Genomic DNA, 26853 nt, shown 5'->3' with positions numbered 1-26853 from the left:
CTTTCACTCTTCGTTGCAACACCACTGAGCCGGAGTGATTCTTTCCACTTTTACAAAACCGTATCATCGAATAAACACCTAGGGAACGTGCACAAATTACGTAACGCTTAGAGGGGTAGGGGGGTTGAGTGAAGTGTGACGATCCATACAAAATTTTCAGATGCTTTATGCAAAACATGTGACATAGGGGGGAGGGGGGTTGAAAAAGTCCGATTTTTGCGTTACGTAATTAATGGGTCTTCCCCTATAGGTATACCTGAAAATCGTAACAGTGATCGATACAACTATTGCTTGAAGCTGTTAATCACCACACAATAATTCAAAACACACGCACTTCAATTCTTCCTATTTGTTCGTTTCACTAGAACTTATTTAAACATATTAGAATGCATTTTAAAATGTATCCTCAACCCGCACAAAAAATCACCTCGGCACAAGAACTTCTAGCCGCACAGTGCTGACAAAAGGCCAGGAGCCTTTTTTAGTATGAAAATACTCCTTCATCGTTAATAGGAAAACTGTCAAATACGTTGACGCTGTCATATTGTTTATAATTATCTCGATTTCAAAAATTGAAATAAATATGTTTTCAAGTAATTTGCATGAGTGAATAACAAATAAAAATTATTATGAATAATACAGTGGCGTAGCCAGGGGTGGTTTGGGCATAAAACCCCCCAGAGACATCATTTTTAGAAGAAATTTTTTTTTTCGAAAAAAAAAATGTACAGAAAACCCCCCCCAGACCAATTTTCTGGCTACGCCACTGGAATAATACCATCTGGCATCACGTTGTCGTGGAACGTGCATATTGTTTTGTTGTTTACGTCGCATTTTCTACCGTCCCGAGAGAGGTAATGAGAGTAAGATGTTGAGAGATTGAGTAAACTATTGCGTACGCCGAAGAGACTTGGGGTATGCCGGAAAAGCCATTCGCTGTGATTGAAATGAGTGCTGCACCTTGTTAATTTAAATCAATTAAAAGCTTTTTCAAACAATGTTTAGCAAAAATAGCTATTTTGACGTAGGACTTACGTCTTTCTTTACTATACTGGGTGTCATTTAGATTTTTGAAAATCGAGAGCGTTACGCTGAAAGGGAAGATTTCAAACGTTACTGGCGCCTTTATCTTTCGATGGATTTTTAAGATTTATACATCAATCGACTCGACACTCTCCAGCAATTTTCCAACTTCATTGAAACACAAGATTGTTAACGATAAGCTATTGAAAATTACAATTTTTGTCAAGGCCAATAAAAATTTCATATATAATCAATCTCGTGTATTCCTAACACGGACATCAGAATGCACTGCCACGTGCCATCGGATCCACTGCAAGATTTTATTTTTGCATAAAAGAAGCAGTGCCTTCCGTGTGCGAGTCATTACAGTTTGTGACAGCAGCGCGTACTGACGTGCTTTATGCTCACGCATTTTTTCTCGCACCTACACAGCATGCAGTCGCCAGTAGGAGAGCTCCCGGTGGGTCTGCGAGTGTGCGTGAAAGAAGAGTGCGCATTTTTTGCCATTCTATGCATGATGATGGTCGGATGCAGTGGTGTCGGTTACGATCGATGCAATCGCCCATCGCATCGCTCGGAGCTCACGGCTAGACACCGATGATGGCTGACGCTGCGAGGGCAGGGTGGTGGATGAAGAATAATAAAAATAACCCAGGGAAAGTGATTGGCTTAATAATCCACATCATTCCGGGATGGGAATTAGTCATGGCATACGACTGATCATATGTTAAGTTGTGATTGGTACTAAACGACAAGTACATTAAAACAGGGTTATACCATAACAGTTCTGATTCCTTAGCAAATCAAAAAAAAATCTACTACAATACTGATCAACTGAATACAGAAATTTGATTAAAAATAATTATTTTCATTCATTCGCAGAAGGCATTGACAATTAAATGATACACATTCAGCAATGATGTTGGTATCCATTTTTAATAAGGAAAATTTGCCGTATAACATGTAAATGTTTTAAAATAGTCCGCAAAAAATAATTTCCAGAGAATTTGTTTAATAAACATTATTTTATACTTTGGTTCTCATTTTCTGAGAAGTTATATTATGAAACTGGACTCAGAGTTTGGAACCGAAACATTAATAGTAGTTTGTACAACTAGTTGCATAAAGATGATTTTTTCAGCACGAGTTGTACGTTTATCCAACGAGGCTTGCCTTGCATAGCTTAACAAGCCTTGAAGCGATAGATGAACTTCAATTTGGAAAATTCAAACTATTTAATTTATTACGCGACGCTATTGGAACTATTTGAACACTTACCTAAGTCCTAAGCTAATTTAGTAAAATGTAGTCATGTACCTCCTTAGCCGTGCGGTAAGACGCGCGGCTACAAAGCAAGACCATGCTGGCTTTAGAAACCTCGCAGTTAATAACTATGGAAGTGCATAATGAACACTAAGCTGCGAGGCGGCTCTGTCCCAGTATGGGGATGTAATGCCAGTAAGAAGAAGAAGAAGTCATGTACTACTGCTCAGATGTTGGTTTTTCATTATAGCACCCAAATGAGTGCTATAATGGATTTTATGCAACTCATTTGAGTTGCATAATCACAGCAAATAGTTTTGAAAATTCAACGACGTGAAAAATTACAGCTAACCCTATCAAACGAATTAACATTTGATATTCAATCAAATTCGATTGAATTTTACAAACATGCTCAGTTTAAATTTATTTCGATTCAAAAGAAGAGTGCTATTGATTGAATGTTACGTTCATTTGCATGCTCCAAATATGTGCATGAAAATACATTTAAAATCACAACATATTTTTATCTGTGATGGTAATTAAAGCATCTATTTCGTTGGTATGGAAAAGTAGGCCGTTTTATCACTCAAAGACGAACTGTAAACCAGGTTCTATGATCGGAAAATGCAAAAATAATTTCTAGAATCTATAAATTCCTCACATTTGCTTGAGTTCATAAGGGTTTAATAGTTAGAAATAAAGCGATTCTAATTATGTATTTAAATGTTGGTTTTATTTCTAGAAGTTTTGAAAAAACAAATCGCTAATTATTCTACATAGTATGAATGTTGTCGTTTCCAATACCTATACCAATCAAACCTCATTAATTCAAAAGTTAAATGTAAATACGTTACGATTATTCAAGTCCTACGTCTATTCGCGGTTATGTTTAAAACATAACCCATTACTTTTTTTTAAACAGAGGTGAACCCCATTGCAGTATAACACGGCCCACAAAATGCAGGAAAAGTTGCTCCATGTCATAAATATCAATTAAGTAATGCAGTCGTACGCATGGTAGGCCGGGAATGGGGTAAGAAACCCTATATTATATATTATTAAATATTTATTTCGTAGATACCATAAAAAGGGGATCAAAAGTCTCCTACAATTTCTAAGCACAGAGAACAGACATGGATGTCCGAACAAATTTTCGGTAAAAACGTGTGTAAAGATTTAAATCGCACCTCAGCGCCGCCAACAACGCAGGCTGCCCGACATAAAAACTCAATCTCACTAAGTGATGGCGTTGGCATACACTACATAAACAATGTAGTGCTGCCACCTAGGAGCGAGCCTAGGAGCAATTCGAAATGAACACTAGCGCTAAAAAGTAAAACGAGCAATGGGTAATGTTTTCAACATAACCGCGAGTAGACGTAGGACTTGTATAAACGTAACGTATTTACATTTAACTTCTTACTTTTGCGTCTATGGAGTTTGACTATAGGCACAGACAAACAGACATAACACTCGTCAAATTTCCACCGTTCACTGATTTACTGGTTAATTCAAATAGTCATTAGTTGGCTAATCGATCACTAGTGGCGCGCGCATCGGATTTGCTCGAGTTTGACGTTTACTCACTACCGCCATCTGGTTCGTGATTTGCCCAACTAACAGAATTCAACAGATGTCGTTAGAGTTTAAACGACGATGTATTTGATGAGTGAATGTTCAATGTGTTATGTCTGTTTGTCTGTGCTATAGGGTGCCTAAGCTAGGGGCCGGAATTTTAGAAGAAGTCTCGCTTAACTTTTCAAAAGGACCTAAGTAACATTTTTTTCATAAATTAATTTGAATACTGCAATCAATAGCTTTCATGTTGTTCTATTGATTGCGCTATTCAAATTAATTCATGAAAAAAATGTTACTTAGGTCCTAAAAAGATTAAACAGAATCATGAACACAGCCCCAAGTAGTCGCAGCATCCAGTGGTCCTGGGGGATCGAGGCAAGGAGGATAAGGGACCCGGTTTATCCAGGAGGCACATTTTAGCAGGTCAGGAGGAGCCCATCCCTGTTCACCTTCGAGCATAGTGTGGATGCTCGAGGTGTCTGTCGCCAGATTTTTGATGGCCTTTAACCCTTGTAAAAAACACACACACACACACACACACACACACACACACACACACACACACACACACACAGGGGGCAGCAGGGACTTTGTCCAAGGGCTTGACGACCCCTCCCCATGGCCACTGCGAGTTAGGGGGCCTGCCTAGAACGTGGTGGGGTTTGACAGTGGGCTCTGTTGAACCTCTATAAAAAGCTGCATGTGTTTGCAAGCAGGCCCTATCACAGCGACCGTGCGCCGCTCAAAGCACACAAGCCCAACAGGTGTGCCAACCGGCACATCAGGATTGATGCCAGTAAGATCCTGATTATGGTATACTGGTCACGGCAAACGACATTGGACGATTCTCGGTTTTTGGATAGGATTAGGCGTATATGGGCTGACAGTCGAGCTATTCTGTTTCCTGAGTAAAAAAGAGTGACATCTTTTTGAAATGGCAAGCAGGCCAATGGTTCGTCTGCCTCCGTCCCGGTAAACAACCTGGCAGGCCTCCGGTAACGCTCAACACTTGTCACCTATACCGGTGGGTAGTAGGTTCAGATGCACCATTCCTGATTTACGCCGATCCGGCTCTGAACACGGTGTTATAAGGCACCGAGTCAACCCCTTGCATGGACCTCACTGTTACAAAGGCACCCATGGGATCACAAGAGGCGACTATCTACAACAGGAAGAGATAACGGCCCGGAGGGGGACCCTTTACATGGAAACAAATTCTACAATCAACGAAGGAGCAGGCGGTGCGAATGTTTTCGCAAAGAGTGGGAGGCTGCAGCGATCTCCAGTGATGGCGCAGGCAGCAGTAGCAAGTACCAGCAGTATGGCCAAGGCTGCTGAGAACCAGAGCAGGCCAACAGGAGCTAGGATCCGGAAATAGGGTGTCCACCCCAAAATCGGAAAGTAGTGCTATTCAGGAAGATCTACAATTTGGGAGGTCCAACCTGATGGAGGTGCGGAAGCGAGTCAACGAGCTCTATGACTTCGTGAAGGACAAGCACAATGTTCACACGAAGATCAAGCTTCTAGTGACGAGCATCAAGTCCGCCGTTAAATCTGCTGAGCACGAACAGAACGCGCCTCAAAAGAAGAGCGGAAGCAGCTGAAAAAGCACTGAAAGATGCAGCGGAGCATACAACAGTCGAGACACTGCAAACACCAATGAGCTCCTGAAATACTCGCACGGAGAAGCGAAGCAGGGACTCTCAGGAGAGCAGGAAATCCCGAAGAAGCAGCGGAACGTGCAAGATAGTGCTAGCGTACTGAAGGAAGGCGTCAAGAACGGTGATTGGCAAACCGTGGAAAGTCAGCGAGAGAAGAGAAAGAAGCAGAAGGAGTACGTGGAAAAGAAGAAGGAGCAGAAGAAGAAAGAAAAACATCGTCCTTCTCGTGAGAGGGTCAAGGGGGACGCCTTGATAGTCGGAGTGAGCGATAAGACGACGTACGCAGCGATCTTCCGGAAGGTGAGAGAGGACCCGGTGCTCAAGGACTTGGGGGAAAAAGTGGTGAGGACAAGGCGTACTCAGCAGGGGGAATTACTGTTCGAGCTGAAGAAGGATCCCACAATCAAGAGCTCGGCCTTCCGGGAGCTCATTGCTAATTCCTTGGGTAGAGAAGGAAACGTAAGAGCTTAAACGCAGGAGGCCGTGGTCGAATGCAGAGACCTGGACGAGATCACCACGATAGACGAACTGAGGGATGCACTGATCTCACAATGCATGCTGGGCGAAGTTCAGATGACCATTCAGTTGAGGAAAGCGTACGGTGGTACACAAATAGCAGCGATACGACTACCGGTAGATGCCGCCAACAAAATGGTGGAGGTGGCCAAGGTGAAGGTCGGATGGTCTATGTGTCCGTTGAGACTCACCCCTCGAATCACCAAACAGATGGAGCGATGCTTCAAATGTATGGCATTTGGACACCAGGCGCGAAACTGCAGTGGCCCAGACAGATCCGGTCTTTGTAGGAAATGTGGTGGAGAAGGACACGTTGCTAGGGACTGCACGAAGCAACCAAGATGCCTGCTCTGCAAACCGGAGGATGGAAACGACCACATGACGGGTGGCTTTCAATGCCCTGCCTACAAGAAGGCGATGGCGGGCCGAGATTAATGGAGATCATCCAGTTGAATCTCAACCATTGCGACACCGCACAGCAGCTGTTGTGGCAGTCGACAACAGGAAGCAATGTGCGACGTGGCAATTATTGCTGAGCTGTACCGGATTCCTTCTGACAACGGCAACTGGGTGGCGGATGCTACGGGGATTGCGGCTATCCAAGTGATGGGCAGATTTCCTATCCAAGAGGTGGTAGACAGTTCAAGCGAGGGTTTCGTAATCGCCAAAATTAACGGGATCTTTGTCTGTAGCTGTTACGCACCCCCAAGGTGGACTTTGGAGCAGTATAACCGGATGCTGGACTCACTCACGGAGAAGCTGATCGGCCGAAATCCAGTGATCATCGGAGGCGATTTCAATGCTTGGGCAGTGGATTGGGGAAGCAGACTGACTAACGCCAGAGGTTACAGTTTGCTGGAGGCGCTGGCTAAGCTGGAAGTAAGATTGTGCAACGAAGGTACCGTTAGTACATTCCGCAGAGATGGCAGGGAGTCCATCATCGATGTCACGTTTTGCAGTCCGTCGATGGCGAGGAACATGAACTGGAGAGTTTGTGAAGAATATACCCATAGCGATCACCAGGCGATCCGATATAGTGTTGGAACGCGAACGCCGACGGTACGACGGGAGATAAGGTCTAGTTGGCGAAGATGGAAGACGAAGGACTTCGATAAGGATCTTTTTATCGAAGCACTTCGAGTGAACAGCGACGCTACAAACCTTGACGCAGACCAACTGACGGAAACGCTAGCGAGGGCTTGCGATGCGACGATGCCGAGGAAATTGAGCCAACGAATAGCCGACGGCCAAGTTACTGGTGGAACGAAAATCTTGCTAACCTTCGCGCTGCCTGTCTCAGAGCTAGGAGACACGTTCAGAGGGCACGGTCTGAAATGGTCAGAGAGGAGCGAAAGATAGTTTTCCGTGAAGCTAGAGCGGCATTCAAACGGGCGATCCAAATCAGCAAGTCTAACTGCTTCAAGGAGTTGTGCCAGGAAGCTGACGCTGATCCTTGGGGTAACGCTTATCGAGTTGTGACAAAGAAGATCAGGGTCCAGCGACGCCAGCCGAAATGTGTCCAGACAAGCTGAAGATCATCGTGGACGGTCTTTTGCCGCAGCATGGTTCTACGATGTGGCCGCGTACGCCGTACGAAGATGAAGACCGAGTAACCGCTGCAGTTATGCAAGTCACCAATGACGAGCTATTATCAGTGGCGAAAGGTTTGAAGTTGAAAAGCTCCGGGTCCGGATGGAATTCCAAATGTGGCTCTAAAATCCGCGATTTTGGCGTTACCGGATCTGTTCAGGATGGTGCTGCAGAAGTGTTTAGTGGACGGTAATTTTCCGGACACGTGGAAGATCCAGAAATTGCTGCTGCTGCCGAAACCAGGAAAACCGCCGGGGAATCCAGCATCGTATAGGCCCATATGTCTGCTGGATACACTGGGGAAGCTTCTGGAAAGGGTTATCCTTAATAGGCTTACACAGTTCACGGAGGGTGAGACTGGCTTATCGGAAAAACAGTTCGGATTCCGCAAAGGCAGATCGACTGTGGATGCAATCAGGACAGTCATTGAAGATGCAGAGAGGGCGTCCAAGAAGAAGAGGAGCGGCAATCGGTTCTGCGCGGTAGTGACGATTGACGTCAAAAACGCGTTCAATAGTCAATAGTTCAATAGAGGCCATCGCCGCAGCGCTGCATGGAATGCGAATCCCCGACTTCCTGTGTAAGATCCTTAGGAGCTACTTCCTGAACCGGATTCTCGTTTACGACACGAACTCGGGGCAGAAGTCGATCAGGGTTACGACCGGCGTTTCATAAGGGTCCATACTAGGCCCGATGTTATGGATTGTGATGTACAACGGAGTTATGACGCTGAAGTTGCCCAAAGGCGTAAAAATTTACGGATTCGTGGATGATGTTGTCCTAATGATAACCGGTGAGTCACTGGAGGAGGTGGAAATGCTGGTGGCTGAAGCGACCGACGCAGTATAAACCTGGATGAATGGAGTCAAGCTGCAGCTCCTGGCTCATCACAAAACGGAAGTGATGCTGGTCAGCAACTGCAAAGTAATCCAGCGAATGCAGATTACCGTAGAAGGGTACGACATACCGTCAGTGCGAACTCTGAGACATCTAGTTGTGATGATTGATGATCGGTTGACCTTCAACACCCACGTGGACTATTCCTGCGAAAAGGCGGCTAAAATGATCAGTGCGTTAGCAAGGATCATGCCGAACGTCGGCGGTCCGAAAGGCAGCAGTAGGCGTCTTCTTGCGTCAGTATCATCCTCGATACTAAGGTACGGAGTTCCAGCCTGGGGAGCTGCGCTCAAGACGAAACGTAACCGGAGGAAGCTGAATAGCGTGTTTCGTCTAATAGCCATTCGAGTCGCGAGTGCGTACCGAACTATTTCGTCGGAGGCAGTTTGCGTTATCGCAGGGATGATTCCAGTCTGCATAACCCTAGCAGCGGACATCAAGTGCTACCAACGGAGGGATACCAGAAATGTGAGGAAGGCGGTGAGACTGGACTCTATGGTGAAGTGGCAGCAGGAGTGGAACAATGCGGATAATGGAAGGTGGACCCATCGGCTCATCCCCAATGTGTCGACGTGGGTGAACAGGGAGCATGGTGAGGTGAACTTTACCTCACACAGTTCCTGTCCGGACACGGTTGTTTCCGCCAATATTTGCACCGGTGTGGCCATGCGTCATCGCCATTCTGCCCGGCGTGTATCGACGTAGAGGAGACTCCAGAGCACGTGATATTCGACTGCCTGAGGTTTGCGGAGGCACGTAGGAGAATGCCTGTCATAAGGGCGGACAACATCGCAGAGCGAATGTGTCGCGATGAAGGTACGTGGCATGCGGTAACCAGAGTCGTGACACAAATAATGTCAGAGCTGCAGCGTCGATGGAGAAGGGACCAGCAAGTAAGCGTCGGTTTGGAGCAAAATCCAGCACAGTGAGCAGTGTTGGGTCTCGAGTCGTCGGGGCGCCAGCGAACCGGAAGTCTTCTGCCAACCGGAATCGTCGGACCGACCTCGGCACTCGAACCGTCAACCTGCTGAAGAAAGAAGAAAGAAGAAGGAAGTGCTTCGGGTATGTAGGGCACCGCCAGTGCGGACGTTATCCACCACCGGAACTGTCGGACCACCTCTGCAACCCGAAGACGAAGTCGGCGCAATGCGCGAAAGCGTCCCCTGCGATAGCCGCCGGTAGTCGGGGCACCATCAGTGCGGAAGTTTCCTTCACCGGAACTGGTGGACCACCCTCGACGCCGGGGGAAGTGAGGAGGATTCGAGTGAGGAAGTTTGCGGCACAACCGCCGAGGGATCGAGACGTAGCAGTGGATCTCAGCAAGCCAGTTGGCGAACTAGTTTAAGCTTAGGGCCAGAATTTTAGAAGAAGTGCATGAGCACAGCCCCCGAAGTAGTCGCAGCATCCCGTGGTCCCGGGGGGATCGAGGCAAGGAGGATAAGGGACCCGGTTTATCCGGGAGGCACATTTTTAGCAGGTCGGGAGGAGCCCATCCCTGTTCACCTTCGAGCATAGTGTGGATGCTCGAGGTGTCTGTCGCGCAGATTTTTGATGGCCTTTAACCCTTGTAAAAAAAACACACACACACACACACACACACACACACACACACACACACACACACACACACACACACACACACACACACACACACACACACACACACACACACACACACACACACACACACACACATTTCAGATATCATCTCAATTCGTCGAGCTGAGTCGATTTGTATATAACACTATGGGTCTCCGAGCCTTCTATAAAAAGTTCGGTTTTGGAGTGATCCTATAGCCTTTACGTATACTTTGTATACGAGAAAGGCAAAAATGGGTCACTAAATACATAATGATCATTTGTCAATTGGATTCATACCAAAAATACGCTAGGACAAAACTACCTTAATTCTCGGTAAAGATCAAGTCTCGTCGCCTTCCCCTACTTCAACTAGATTAAAAAAAACTTCGGAAAACGTAATTTAAACGTAGTTTGCGGTCAAATATATAATTTTTGGATTATCATTTAAAAGCCGACAGATTTGAACTCAATTAAAACAGTTACAATCGGTAATATCAAGAGAAAATAAATAATGCATAAAATACTGGCAAGTAATTTTGTTTTTTTTTTTATATCGGCGTAGAGCTCTAAAACCGAAGGAAATTGTTGAGAAAGCTCTCAATGCAGAAATATATGCATTGGCCGAATGCATTTTAGTTAGGAATAAACCATCCCACGCGCTAGTCACTTTTCGCGCACTCTTGTGCTGTCCACATTTAAATATAAGTATTAAGTTTCCGTGCTTACGTTTCTCGGTCATTTCGGTCTTCCATTCAAAGGATGTTTTTTTGAGCATTCATTCTGTTCTTTGGGTTCTAAGTGTCTCAAATAAAATATTAAAGTGTTTTCGCTTCCCTCGGCACATGTTTAAAAAAAGGAATGTAAAGTAATTTGTGTAATTCGTTTTTAAAAGTTCTTCGTTACGTTCTATAAAATGCCAAAACTAGTGCTTATTTTATTGAAAACAAGCTTACTCATTTCATGGTGCAACATGCTATGTGCGCAAAGCAATGAAAGTTATGACGGTGAAAACCAGTCAGCTAGTGCTATTACGAAAAACAAGTACCAGCCAATAACCAAGCCTAATGTTAGCAAAGCAATCGCCACCGTTGGATCGATGCACGTTATATCAGAATCAAAGGATTTGAACCAGCTACATTCCAAAGTGGGATTGCTTCAACCACATGCAGCTGCAGCTACTGTGCAGAGTGATGTGAATTTGCAAGATGAAGCAAACACTGGTGCATTTGTGGGTCCTGACAAAAAAGTTGCTGAAATAAAGTTTCACACTCCAATGAGCAATACACGGAACTCGTTTCCAAAGGAGCTTTTTCCAACTATTTCAATAGAAATACGTAACACACACGACAACATGAAACCGCCACCTGATGCCGATGATAAATTAAATACATTTAACCATCGTATGATCAACAACGTAGAAGAAACAACTGATGACAATACAGAGCGTGCGGAACACTTGCATCAGGGGTCAACTAAAAAATACCCCAAGCATAATTCTAGTGAAACTGAAAAGTATAATGACCACTGGAATCGGCCGCCTCTTGCTTCAGCTATTAGTGATCAGCACATAAATTATTTTCGTCTCTTTATGAGCCTCTATGACCATTACTTGTGGAATGTTACAAATTATAAGCATATATTGAGCTACGATTGTGCAGTTGATATGGGCATCTACTTATCGCAACTTGGCGCATCTCAATTATGGGCTATGAAAGGTAAGAACCCATTACGGCTCATTTACGTTACAATTATTATTTATAGCTGAACTGTAGTTGCTTAGTATGATAATAAATAAAATCATGTACGATTAGATGGTTGGTCACTTACAATAAGCTTAATTAATTTACATTACATTTACATTACATTTACATTACATTTACATTACATTTACATTACATTTACATTACATTTACATTACATTTACATTACATTTACATTACATTTACATTACATTTATATTACATTTACATTACATTTACATTACATTTACATTACATTTATTACATTTACATTACATTTATATTACATTTACATTACATTTACATTACATTTACATTACATTTACATTACATTTACATTACATTTACATTACATTTACATTACATTTACATTACATTTACATTACATTTACATTACATTTACATTATATTTACATTACATTTACATTACATTTACATTACATTTACATTACATTTACATTACATTTACATTACATTTACATTACATTACATTTACATTACATTTACATTTACATTACATTTACATTACATATACATTACATTTACATTACATTTACATTACATTTACATTACATTTACATTACATTTACATTACATTTACATTACATTTACATTACATTTACATTACATGGATACAATGTACAATGGATACACTGTGCCCAGGGAGTCGAGAATGTTTCCCACCAATCTTCGGCTTGGTAATCCTACGGCTTTGCACGCTAAGTTAATTGGAGACCCTAGGTACATACAAAAGATATTTTAGTTACTAGATAAAGATTGTCGCTTCGGTTCCCTTTGTTCTGATGTCCGAAACATGTGTGGTACATACATACCTGTCAAATCGTATGGATTTTCCTTCTTTGACATTTAGCTCCCCTATCCTCGCCAGCAAAAGATGTTCCGGACAGCGACGACAGCGACAATCTTTATCTAGTAACTAAAATATCTTTTGTAAATACCCCTAATCAAATTTAATTACCTGTATTCCGGGTATCCAATTTTCCGCGAGCGGTAATTATCAAGAAGACATGGTAAAAAGGTTTTGGGATATCCTGGGTTATCCAAACCGTGCTTGAGTTCAGATCTAGAAGCTTGGATATGTATTCTTTTCTTTTTTACTTTTTTTGCCTTTCGCGTATACTTAGTGTACGTAAAGACTGAAGGGTCACTCCAAAACTGAACTTTTGATAGAAGGCTAGAAGACCCATAGTGTTATATGAACGGGTGCCAGCGAAAGTGGTACATAAACCATTTTTGTCGATTTTGTGTTTTTTGCACCAACGGCTTCTGTTTGCAAAGATCTAGTCAGGGAATAACGAAAAAGTGATTTTCGACAACTAAATGTGGAGATATGCACTTTTTAATTTCTGGTTTATATCACAATGGTAATTTCGTTGCCAGGAAAAGTGGTACATGTACAATTCTACCCACTAAAATCAGAAACGTCGTCAGAAAATTTGACGACAAATCTGTTTACGTAATAGATTTTTACCCTGTTTTGAATTTCAAGATGGTTTACTGCCGTTTAAAATAATTTTATAAATGTACATGTACCACTTTTACTGACAACGATTATCGGTTTCTGTTGCATGTTAGCCTGATATAGTCATTTCCTGACAGAATCCGTTTCAAAGTGCTCGCGTTTGGGGCACACCACTCGATACGGAGGCGGTGGACAACTGTCATTTTTGTTGACTTAGCTTTGCTGCGTCGCAGCATGCGTGAAAAAATAAAAATGACAGTTGTGCGTTGCTTCCGTATCGAGTGGTGTGCTCCCGAAAACGCGAGCACTTTGAAACTTGGATTCTGTCAGGAGTGACCTTAATAGTGGTACATGTGCATATTGTTCCAACAAACTTGAAATTTGTCAAGAAACTTCATATATTTTTCATAACTACCTTTAAGCACATCAGTCATAACATGTTGGTACAGTTGAGATTGAGGTGTAGTAAATTGTTAATTTGAATTTTATTTTCGAAGTTTTTGGAAAAATGCGTCTCCTGTAAAATTTACTCAATGTAACATGTATCACTTTCGCTGGCACCGTTTCATATACCAATCGACTCAGCTCGACGAACTGATGTGATGTCTGTATGTGCGTATATATGTATGTATGTGAGGCAGAGGCACACTTTTTTGTACTTTGCCTTATCCAGGTTTGCAACAGGTTCCATTCGAAGCGAAATCCTTCCTAATTTTTCGCTATTGACAGGGTGGCCACTGAAAGTCGATTATCAAATTCCCGGTTTTTTCCCGCTTTTCCCGGTAATTTTTGTCAAATTTTCCCGGTTTTAATTTAACTTGAAAAAAATCAGGGTAAGAGTTTTTTTACCTTTATAGGGGAAGTGCACCGGTTTTGGCCAACTTAGTGCCTAATTTGGCCAACCCTGAAAAATACATATTTTTCCAAAATAATCGATCAGTTGAATGCAGTGTTGGAGGATGAGGGATATATCTCTTGCTGGAACTAATAAAACCCTTGCGAATTGGTTTATTTTTGGAGTTATTCGCAAAATTGGCCAAATTAGGAACATGGCCAAAACCGGTACAGTTCCCATACTTAAATTATTAATTAAATAATTTGAACAAAGATTTAACCCGAAGACAATCTTCGTTTCCGACCAAAATAATTATTCGGTTTTCTAAAAAAGATTTAAACACATTTTAGGCAATCAAAACATTCGATTCGTAATTCATTCTATTTTTCCTTTTTTAATTTCTAGAAGTAATGTCTAGAAAGTAAATCTTGGGTTTTTTTATTGGAAACTTTAAACGTTCCCGCTTCGCCTTATAAGCAGGTGGTCGTAGGTTAAATTCCAGACTCGTCCCTTTCCTACTTTGTATTTCTATCATAGTTATTTCTGTGTCTTACGTTCTACCAAAACGATTCCTACTGTTAAATCCTTCCACACTAACAATTCCAAAACCTCCCGTGGTACCTATAAGAGGTCGTAGAGTTCTCTGCATCTTTCTTAAGTAGGTGTCTAACTAGCCATCCTTCCCCCTCCTCAGCATTCACAAGGACGTGGCTAGGATAGATCTCGTCTATTGGAGAGTGCATTGCTTCCATCTAAGAGATGGTGATTAGTCCCAAATTAATATCAGTGGTAACGGATGAAAGTGATGCTACTCTAATACAGTAGTCTTGGCTTGTACCACCTACAAATTTGTGCGAATTGCTCAATGCTAATGCTAATGCTATTTGCGAAAAAAAATACTAAACTAAAGATATTTTACTCTTTAGAATATTATAGACATATTCATGAAATATTAAAAAATGACCATTTTCAATGATTTGTAGAATTTTTAAATATAATTCCAAACAACTCTTGAACATGTATTAAAATATATATTATTTATCATATTCATTTTTATTCGAATTCTGTACAGTTGGAAATTACATGCAAAAAACAGATGTACATACAAAGGCAAACTTGGACATTAGAAGAATAACGTAAAGATAAAAACATTCATTTTAAAAAATGAATATTTCAATATTCGATTCTATGCTTTTATATCTTATAATATTTATTATATATAGCCGGGGTAAATTACTCATATTTTTGCCCAAGTTTTTGTTTAACAGATATAATTAATCACAAATCGTTTAGGTCCTATACTAGACAATATCCCTCAACCAGGCTTGCCAAAAACTCCTCGCCGAGTAGAAAATGAGCAAGAGCAAGAGTTTTTTTGAGGAGCAGAAATAAGCATCAAAACTCACAACACTGTGCATCATTTAACGCGAGCTTGTGCATTGCAAAACAAGAGCGAGTCTATCTGTTCATCTTTTTCTTGTGGTGCGTCACTCACTTACACTCACACTCAAAACAGCCTCCAAGATTTTTTTCACATACAAAGCGTCGCTCCGGAGGCTCAATGAGAGCTCTTTCGCCCGACGCCTCACTCACATGTGTTTTTATTTTGCTTTTCCTCACTCTGTTTTTGTGTGCCTCTGCTTTTTTACGCTTCCACTCACTTGTGAGGATGCGAAGGCAGCATTTTGCTGATGATGATTTTATTTGACTCTAGCGAGCGTGAGGAGTTTTGTCAAGCCTGCCCTCAACCCCATAACTGAGGATATCCTACAACAAATGTACACATAAGTACAAAATATCGCAAGTCAGTCAAAAAGCCGATTACTCGAAATTTGAATCAAAATGATCTAGAAGCAAATGAATCTGGGAAAAACTACTTATTTTTTATACCTCACACATTATGTACTAAAATCAAATAACTCAGTTAGAATGCGATTGAATAATGAAAATTAAAGAGTAAATCTTTCTCTTTATATCAACTTCATTGAACACTTTGAAGAATTTTGAATGTAAGTTGTCCAAAATTTATTTTTTCCCGGTTCATGATCTGAATTCCCGGTTTTTCCCGCTTTTTTTCCCGGTGACTTCAATTTCCCGTCTTTTTCCCGCTTTTCCCGTTTTTCCCGGTTCGGTGGCCACCCTGACATTGGCCCAATATGCCATTGCGTTCCGGAGTTATTAAAAAACATTGTTTTTTTTTTTCTTTTCTCCCGAGGTTTTGATAACGATCGATCGTTGCGTTTAAAAGTTTAAAAGTTATAAAGAAAATGGCACATCGAACCATATTAGCACCATATAAGGTTGGTGTCTTGGCTAAATGCAAGAAAGGTAGTATCACAGAGAACAGACGTTCATCTTATGTCGCGAAGTTGTGTAAAACTTTGTACTGGTCATTTTGAAGTATGTCGTTATGCCCCCGTCAAGCGGTGCTAGTGCGCTAAGGGTGAAATCAGGAGTGATTCAGTTTGATTCTAAATTTTCGACCACTATTCTAGTTTGCATCTGGAGCAAAATAGAACAAACTCGCTGGTTTCCCCAGCAGTGTTCTATTCATGTTTTTCAAATTTTCAATTAATTGAAATCATTACGTTACTGCCAAGAAAGGCGCCGGAATTGCAAAGTGGATTGATCCGTAGATAAAATGACGCATCCATACACCAAAACAATTGAAAAATATTTGAATCTCGTGATTCAATCACAGACAAACAGACGTAACAGCCTGAACATTTTTTAGAAAAATCCATCGCCCAACTCCTCTATCACCATCTTTCGAGCATGTTGCACGAAACAATGTTTCGTATGACATTGTCACCAGAAGGCGCTAGAGTGAAATGTCAAACTCGAAGGATTACGACGCTAGTGCCTCAAGTTGTGAAACGCGCAATCGATCAAATTTAAATTGGTCGTTGAAGCCATGGTCGATGGAAATTTCTCTAGTGTTACGTCTGTTTGTCTGTGATTCAATCGTGGTTCAAATCTGCAGAAAATAGAACGGAGCGTTATACCAGTTTTATTTTTTTGACAGTTGACTGGTATAAAAACTGAATCTAGAACAGCTGCTGGGAAATTCAATGTTTCAGATTCATATTCAAACTGACAGCCCCGAACGATTTGAATCACTGCTGATTTTACTCTAAGGCTGTGAACCATTCCACCGATTCGTTTAACTTTTAGTTAAAATTTGACATTCCGATGGTTATTTTCCCATCGTGGTTAAAATTTTACTCCGAAGCCGACCCATTTGAGTTTTAACAGATTGATAGTTATTTAGAACGAAATGGATTTGGCGCCAATTTTCTCGCGAACAAAGTTTAACTATCGAACTGTCAAATCTAACCATGCTCCGGAGCAGGGTTATTTTTAACCACGGCGAAATAACCATCGAACTGTCAAATTTTAACTAAAAGTTAAACGAATCGGTGGAATGGTTCACAGCCTAAGAATGTTGGTGCAAATTTGCCGTATTTTACTGTTTAGCGCTAGTGTTCATTCCGAATTGTCACTAGATGGCAGTATCACCTTGTTTACGTAGTGTAAGCCAACGCCATCGCTTGGTGAGATTAAGTTTGTATGTCGGGCAGTCTGCGTTGGGAGCGCAGCGGAGTTTTACACACGTTTTTAACAAAATTTTGTATGAGCCTCCATGTCTGTTCTCTGTGGTAGTATCACTACTCGGTGAATTAAGTTGGGTTTTTTAATAGTCCTCCTCCCTGGTAGTGGACTCTTACTATAAGATAAACAATCGCGAGAAAATAATACAAACAATTTAAAAATACAATGTATGATCCCACTGAAACTATTGTTTCTTTGAAGAGACTCACGTTCCAAATGAAATAAGCTTTATAATAAAAATATGGTGATAATGTATGTGGCTGAAAATCATGAACAAAATTATAAACTAAAATTACTTCTAACAAGCAGGGAAAAAACTAACAAGTGCTAGAAAAAACAGCAAATATAATGGTTGACACACTTAAAGTATGTATTCACTTATATTCCTATATTAATGCTGCTTCAATTTGCTTTTGAAAATAATGTTATTCGAAATTGATTTGTAACTCTCGATGACGTCCACACGTCTGGAGAGTGGACGTCCTCACGTCCCAAACTAGCTCACACGGATAAAAAATAAAAAGCTAAATAGATTAAAGTTTAATCTAAAACCCTATTCGATCTATCCACTCATTGTAATGCTTAATATGATAATAAGCTGCGAATGATTAATTTAAGTTTAATCATTTGAAATGATTAATCAAAGTTTATCCAGTGAGGATTAAATTAAGTTTATTCAACCAATCGACTTTTCATAGCTATCAAAATAAACAAATTGAAACATCAGAAATGGGAAAATGTTGCATGAAACTAAGAATCTCGTTTAATTAGCGGTCTGTATTTATTAAATTTTTATTGTGTGCATTACATGTTGAGAGCATTCCGAGGAGCATTCTGCGGTAAAAGCATGCCGTAATGTCAATTGGTCACAGAATCTGTAATCTGCTTTACTTCTCCGATGGTCCAGTCAAGACTTCCAGTACCGGATGAACTTAGTGTTCGCCATGCTGTTACTGCTGGTGGCATCGAGGTGGCACGGCAGGAGGAAAATATTCGTCGCTGTTCGTTGAGACTCATGTTGCTTAGGTAGAGCCGGAAGTTTTGCTTGCAATTCCGTCACTCCACCAAAATCTAGATGACCTACAATCAACCTGTGAAAGGAATGAATTGAAATAAAAAGGTAGCTATATTTGGAAAGGGTCTGTTAAAAAAAAATAATTAGATTTACCTGTGCACACAGCGAAACATGTTCCTGCAGAAAAAATCGGCTAGTCCTTATTGCTAGTCTGTCAATCGTTGACTTTATCGAAGAATGAGCAATTATCAGGGCAATTAAATATCTTTTATATTTCTAAACTAACAAAATCGAATGTACAGCGTCACCTCGCAAAAATTAAGTGGAAATATTTTGCCAAGTCTTCAGATTAGAAATTACTATTTCAAAATCAATTTAATGGATATATAATTGAAAAGCAATTCAGTGCTTATAAAAGGGCTTAATTTTTAATCTTTGATGGGAATAAAAATTGACAAATATTAATAATGAATAAATAATAAGCTAACTTGCTTATTCATTTTTATCCGTGCACCTCGTAGGATAGGTCTCAGGGTCGGCAATCGACCTGCTTTAGGGAACACACGGACGCCTCAACTTAGAAGCGGACTATAATAGTCAGAACCAACCACTTGCATGCATAAGACGACTTCCAACAAAGAAAAATGAGAGAGATATACATTTTAATTTCTTTTATTTTTTTCATCTTTAAATTAGGGTTAGTGGGTTAAGGTTAGTTTACGTTGCGGCCGATCGGAGAAGTTGGGGCCCTTACGGTGTCATGCGGAGAACATACTCCAAACATACCTTGATCTCTTCGGGGGAGGTGTCGCCCCGACTGCATGTCAGACTTCGCGGGGTGGCCTAGGTTCGGTTCGTATCCTATACGAGCCGAGGGCTTCAACGATGGTTGGGGGTTCGGCTGTCGATTGTCGCTGTGGCTCCGTGTCGCGTTCGTTAACGGCCGAAAGAGCCCTGCGAGTGCTCGTGGATTCGGCGTGGCTTGGTTGATAATACGAGTCGATCCCTCCTTCACCTAACGCAGTGACGGACTTCCGAGGTGCAGGCCGGGCTCGCTTGGACCCTCTGGTGGGCTACCCGGGTGATTCAGACGGACTTATAGTAACAAGCACTAAAGGATGCAACCGAGGATAGGCGGACCGCCGGGAATGGTGGTTGCGTTTCCACGGCGTAGAGCTTGGCTGGTCACCGTACGGTATCGGCGAGCGCCGACGACGTGGGTCTGATGGGCTACACGGGTGATTCAGCCGAAGAACATGCACTAGAGGATGCCACCGATGATTGGCGGACCGCCGGGAATGGTGCTTGCGTTTCCACGGCGTAGAGCTTGGCTGGTCTCTGTACAGTATTGGCGAGCACCGACGGCGTGGGTTCTCGCGTCGGCCTTTCTGAATGTAGGTAACAGCACGTGTTGTCGAAAGCAACTTTATGTTGGCCTTCCCAGGAGGCTCACGATAACCCTTCCAAATAGGGAATCAGGATCGGGGCTCCTGACGATGGACACTCTTTCGGGATGCTCACGGTCCTTGCTGCCCTCGACGAGATGAGGAATCACCTCCGGCTTCACCTGGCAGCTCAAAATGCTGCCCCACGGGTTTGGCGGTGGTTTTAGGAAATAAAAACTTTTATCGCTGGACTTGCTTGCCTTATGGTTTACAGCCGACTGATCTCGATCCAACAATCCTATTGCGCTCTTTCCCTTTTCTTCTTTCTTCGCCCCCGGATCTCGGGTTGCCTCCGCGGTATTTCGCCCAAAGGCGAGTCGTCGTTTGGTAACGTTAGTACATTTACACGGTGAGGGTAGAATAATCTCATATCGATAATTGACATACAATTATTCTACCCATTTTTCTACTACATGCATAGTCTCACAATTTGGGGTCTATGTAATTAGTCTTTTTAATCTGGTTAATGTCGTGCAAGCAAGTATGTAGAACTATTAAATTGTTATCGTATTCGGTAACAGATTTTAAGTCATTTAGGAGATTATTGAATTTGATTTTACGAACCAATTTAACTAACGGACCATGATTTTTTATGCGTACTAATCCCCTAATCCTATGTTCTTGCATGCATTGCTTCTAAGTAACTCGTTTGCGCGTAGTTTGTCCTAGTAGTAAAAATGTAGTGGTGGAATTTATGGTTGTGCAAAGTGTTATGTAGGACATATAGAATTGTTTGACATTCACGTAAACCTAATATGGGAAGAACTTTGTTCGCTTTGTGCTTAAATCAGTGTATAGCGAAAGTGTAGGGGAGACTGCTGAGACTTGATCCTCTTTTCTGATTTCGGATGTATCGCAGCCAAAAATAAATAAACATACGCGATTTCCACACATACTCTCTAAGGGCCGATTTCTTCACCTCCGATTAACTCTTAAGCGATGCTTACCCATATGCTTAAACCTGGTTTAAGGTCTAAGCGGAGGTGAAGAAATCGAACCTGAGAAATATAGTATTTAACTTTACTGATGTATGACAGTCCTTAAATTATTGTAGTTATTGATACATAATCGATTATTTGGAGTGCTGTCAAAAATCGACTTTTAAAATATTCGGGGGAAATTGATCCCTTTCCAAGAACTTGCTTTGACAAAAATAGAAAGGTGCCCTCAGATTTAAAAAATATTTTTCCTTCAAAATCGTTTCGAATCGCTGTGCGTATACATGAACGATTTTTGTTATTGAATTGGACAGTACATGCAATTTTAAAATTTGGGGAGACTTGATCCCCTTTCTATGATATCTACCCAATAAATATTTTTTCCTGTCAACCCTTCATCAAATTTGTCAAATCTACAAAAAAATAGAAGCCTGAGAACAGATTAAATTTTTTCGCAAACTTTTGTATGGATGACTAATGGGGGATCATGTGTCCCCATATTGAGGCAATAACCTCAAATCCAAATATCCTAAAACTTTGATGGAATGTTGACATTTTCAGCAGTACAGATTATTAAGCATATTTATGGCTTTGTGCTGTGAAAAAACGAAAGCATTTGGTCATTGTTATGAAAAGTTGTTCAAATTTTGCGTGGCCAATAAACAAATCTTTAGGAAGGTCAAAACATTCAAACCGCCCTGTAGAATAAATAAGGTTGTCAATCCAAAAAATAACTAACCACATAAAGGTCATTTGTCTAGAGGATCTAATCTAAAAAATACGCTAGAACAAAACTACTTTAGTTCTCGATAAAACAGGGGGTGTCTCCCCGGGGAACAAGTCTACCCACCTTCCCCTAAAGAACAAAGGTGGCAATTTGAATTTATTTTTAAACATCTGTTTTTCAGTATTTGAACTTTTTTAAATTTTAATTTCGCTGCATGACCCCAAATGATAATAAGGTACAGTCAACTTGAAAGACTTTCGTTAGTTGGGCTGAGATTTCATCTGTCAAATCAGCGAATACAATAGAAATTCAGAGCTGCCAACTGCGAAAAAGAAAAAAAACTGCCGTTGATGTCATAATTTGACGTCCAACTTCGTTTTAAGTGGGCTACAGCCCAACTAACTGGCGCCCAACTAAATCGTAGCCCATCTAAAGATAGCCCAACGAGTGAAATTTGACTGTACTGAAATATGGAATGAATACAGGCATAATAAAATTTGAGCAAAGCATCATTGGGTACAAAACAGCGCACTCTTTTCATTAAACCGCATAAAGGAGAAGTTTTGTTGGACACATGTTGTATGTGGTTGTCCCAAAGAGATGAGTATTCTACCATATCCATAACACATTCCTGAAGATCAATGGACATGGTAAGATTTTTTTGGGATGTCATGGGTCATCAAAACCGCCCATGACTCCAGAACATCTACAACACTACAACCACAGCAGTAGGTTTCCCAGCTAACGTTAAAAAATCCGTACGTGGCACTATAACGCTGTCACAGCGGAATCATGCTTTGTACTGGCTTTGCAATAGCTTTATATTGCCGAAAAGGCAAAATATTGTGCTAATGGTTACTTGAGTTTTCCCTTACTCAAAACTGCTAGGGGAAAAGACGGCTTTGGCAGGTTTTATTCTATTATTGGCAGGGGGGTTTTTTTCGACCGAATTTTATGAAATTTGGCCACAATATTCTTTGATATGCAAAGAAAAACAAAACAAGGCCTAATTCGAGCATAATCAGTCATAAAATACCCCCTGACAATAATAGAACAAAACCTGCCAAAGCCGTCATTCCCCTATATATTTTCTACTGTAATAATTACATACATATAAGGTATCTGTTCCGTTAATAATAACATGATCCTATATCAATAACATTCGCAAAACAGGCAATTTAGACTCAATTTGTGTCGTGTTTTGTTGTAATCCGGCGTGCTCACTGCTGAAAAAATCACAAAAATGAGAAATAAAACAATATTAGCGCACCGATTCTTTATTTTCGAATGGTATTGATTTGGGTACATGGTATGAAGCAGTTCCCCTAGCAACTTTAAAAACATTTCTTAGTAACTGTAGATTTATAGTACCAAATAAAAGTATAGTTTGGATGAGTCTGAATATCCAAAACTATCTGTCTGTCTTTAGATTTCCAGGATACGCAATGGATATAATTGAATATGTATCAAAAGTTTGATTGGTTTAAAAGAACACTGCTACAACTGTTGATTGCACTTCAACGATAGTTTGTATGGCCCAGAATATCTAAACTATCTGGCGATGTATGAAATACTTCTAGGAGAAGCAATGGATGTGGTTGAACTCGTGTCAAAATTTTGTGTAAGGGAAAAAGCTACTGTCAACTATTGATCGCAACGAATAAAGAACAGTTTGGATTACACATACAACCCGAATAATCTAGCATTATTTTTTACCTTAAAATAAATGTGATGAACAAATTTTGAACATATTTCAAGACATGAAGTAACAAGAAACGCTAATTTGAAAGCTTGAGATTGTATATCCTGTGCTAAGACAGTTTGGATGACAGAATATTCCAAATCCGTCCCCTGGTGTCTGTTGACCTTCCAGGAGATGTAATACTCATGAAAAGCACATATCATAGCATAGGATGAACATCCGCACAAATCGTAGATGGAGTTGCAAAGATAAGCACATCCATTATCATCAAATATTTCGCCACAAACTTCAATAAGGTAGACCCGATTTTCTTTGTACACCTGGCCACGCTCAAACGAATGTTTTTGTGATTTTGATTTGATTTTATTGATTTCGTCAACCGTCGTAGGTCCATATAGATGTACATAAGTTTTCATTTCCTAATGCTAATATACAGAAATTGTGAAATATAACATATTCTTCTTCTCTATATAATAAAAATGAAATGGACTGTGTTCGTATCCGCATAACTCTAAAACGGCTGGATGGATTTTCTTCATTCATTCAACAAATATGTTCGTTATCATTTCCGATGGATTTATATGGTATTTCCTTAAGCGAAAATCACGAATAAAGCTGAGTAAAACGTGAAACACTAAAATCCAGAATCGTATGGAAATTTCGCATTGGTATTTTCGCCTACTATGCAGGACAACGTCTGCCGGGTCGACTAGTTTATAATAGAATTTTAAATGATATTAAATAGTGCAGATGAAAAAATGTATTTTTCCTGTCTTATGTGTTGTGATTTTGAATTGTGTTAAAATGCGTTTTAAGATTCTGCCGAGACATTGTAAAGACAATTGTCCCTGACGAACGCGAGAAAACAAAATGGAGGCCGGCTGATGCTTTTTAATTTTACCCAGCAAGGGATATAAGACGTAAATTTTAAAATGCTTATTAAAGCGTTAAAATACATTTTAGCCGAAAATTGTTCATTTTTTTTTGGGTTAGAAATTTAATTTACTTTTTATATAGGTAACACAAAAGTTGAATTATTTTGATTAAAATAACATGTGTAGATAAGAAGCCTAACATGTAGTTTTTCAAAATTCTAATTTAAAAGTTTTCAACATATCACTGTTAATAAGGTTTTAAAAAGCATTTTAAAATATACTTCCCATACTTCACCATGTTGAAAAACAGTGATTTCACGCACACGTCCGTCGCCGCTAGATGGCAACAGCGCGGCTGCGTCAAAGCGAATAGTTTCGCAGTGTTGATTGTAAATGTCCATTACAGTAATATCCCGATTTTATCACCCCCTGGTGAATTTTGGGGTGATAAAACAGGGTATGTGACAAAATTGGGAAAAAAATTATTTCCAATTTTTTAAATCATTCCACAACTATGAATCATTTTATGCCTTGGAAAGACCAAATGCGTGAACGGTACCCGTTATTTCTTGTCGAAATTGCTTACAGAATATTTCCCAGGTACTCAGAAGTCGTTCGTAATAAACTACAAGGGGCGAAAGTTATTTCATGAAAATCAATGTTGTTGGTGGTATTATTTACGAAAATAAAAAGTATGACAAATTTTTTTGGGGTGACAAAATCGGGTCGAAAACGTGATAAAATCGGGACGTGATAAAATCGGGTCGAAAACGTGATAAAATCGGGGGTAGACAAAATCGCCAAAGCCGTCATTCCCCCTATTTGGGCTGAAAATTTCAAGTCTCGAAACAAAGGATAGTTCGGATGACCCAAATTATCCCAAAACGTGCCAAAACTATCTTATGATATCTGTGGATCTCTCAGAAGATGTAATGGATTTAATTGAATACATATTGAAGCTTTGAGTGCTGAAAAAAGATTTTCTTGCGGCTGTAGATCTCAAGTCCTGAACTCAAGGATAGTTTAGATGACGCATAATATCTCGAAACTATCTTACTAGATTTGTTGACCTCTCAGGAGGTGTAATGGATGTAGTTGAATGCACATTGAAGCTTTGAAACTAAAAAAGTATTTTCACAAAGTTCTAGATCGTAAGTTCCGAATTCAAGAACAGTTTGGATGAAATTGATCTGTTAAAATAAATTGGAAGACAAACCAATTTTCGAGAGTTTAACGATTTTTAACTGCACAGAGAATATAAAGATAATGTAGGTTATTTTGCGTCAGCAAAGCACAATGCAGCACCATTTGTTCTGTGTAATTTGGACGGCACTTTATTTTTATTTTGAACTCCTAGTTACCTTATGGAGGTATTCCTTTGCCTAGAGGTAAGATGTGTTGCCACAAAGCAAGACCATGCTGAAGGTGTCTGAGTTGGATGATTAAGATGTAGGTGTCATTTTATCAACACTGCTACTAGATGGATCAATCAGGGGGTTTTTCTCGATACTAATGCTTCATCGTACTGCTAACAATGTTTCATTTTTTTTATTTATTTCTTTTTTCTCATTTTTAGTTTGTGACGCATCGGGTCGATACAGTGGACAATCTTTTTTCGGGAACGATTTCTGGCTCGGCTCAAAGTCATTTTGTGAGGAAATAAATCGACTCTACAAAAGCGATAATCAAACATCATTTGTAGAAATGGCTTTTTTCGTAACCACTATTAAAGTTAAATTAGCTGATTTTGTTCCAGATGTAAGTATTCAATTTGTTTTATTATTTATGCATTTGATTTTAATTACCTATATTCTTTTTTGTAAAGACACAAGTGCGATTTAAAGCATTTATCATATTATTTATGCTGAGTTATATCTTATGTTGTCACTACGATGTGCTGTTAGCTTTATTGCTTGATACATGCAATTTTGATATGAATCGTAATTTAAAGGGTACTTTACAGCCCTGCTTTGGTATGGTTGTCCCCACGTTACTAACCATACCGTTTCTGGATGGTCGTTGAGCCCTGAGCGAAATGGAACGGAACGGCGACTCTTTTTCGCGTTCAGAACTTTAGGTGAAATAACAATGATTTCAATTTCGATTTTTTCTTCAATAGCTCTTTGCTCATTTTTCAACTTCAGCTATTTCATACCTGTCGCTTGTTTTCGAATCTGTTCTTCATCGTGCTTTAATAAATCGCCCTGAATAAATAACGAACCCTCCTTAGCCGTGCGGTAAGACGCGCGGCTACAAAGCAAGACCATGCTGAGGGTGGCTGGGTTCGATTCCGGTGCCGGTCCAGGCAATTTTCGGCGTTAGAATTGTCTCGACTTCCCTGGGCATCAGGGAATCAATATTCGAGCAACGCCT

The 26853-nt window shown here is 40.5% G+C and overlaps 1 protein-coding gene and 1 long non-coding RNA gene across 9 annotated transcripts in view; one reads left to right on the top strand and one right to left on the bottom strand.

Moving 5' to 3' along the window:
* LOC134224821 (uncharacterized) overlaps nt 1-26853 on the top strand; it is a 225942-nt gene that overhangs the window by 94671 nt on the left and 104418 nt on the right. For all 8 annotated transcript variants that reach the window (XR_009983073.1, XM_062704425.1, XM_062704418.1 and 5 more), the window contains one exon: nt 26057-26238. Coding sequence is in view for 7 of the 8 variants with exons in the window: in XM_062704425.1 (XP_062560409.1) it covers nt 26057-26238 (182 nt within the window). In the remaining variant the exon portion in view is untranslated. The remainder of the gene's footprint in view (nt 1-26056; nt 26239-26853) is intronic.
* Nucleotides 18302-20691, bottom strand: LOC134220271 (uncharacterized). Its single transcript, XR_009981829.1, has 2 exons — nt 19580-20691; nt 18302-18869 (listed from the first exon to the last, which is right to left on the bottom strand). It is a non-coding gene; the product is annotated as an uncharacterized LOC134220271 (long non-coding RNA).

Source organism: Armigeres subalbatus, chromosome 3, assembly GCF_024139115.2.
Source record: "Armigeres subalbatus isolate Guangzhou_Male chromosome 3, GZ_Asu_2, whole genome shotgun sequence".
NCBI lineage: Eukaryota > Metazoa > Arthropoda > Insecta > Diptera > Culicidae > Armigeres > Armigeres subalbatus.
Note: the sequence above shows the minus strand (reverse complement) of the source record. Positions and strands in the feature narration are given on the sequence as shown.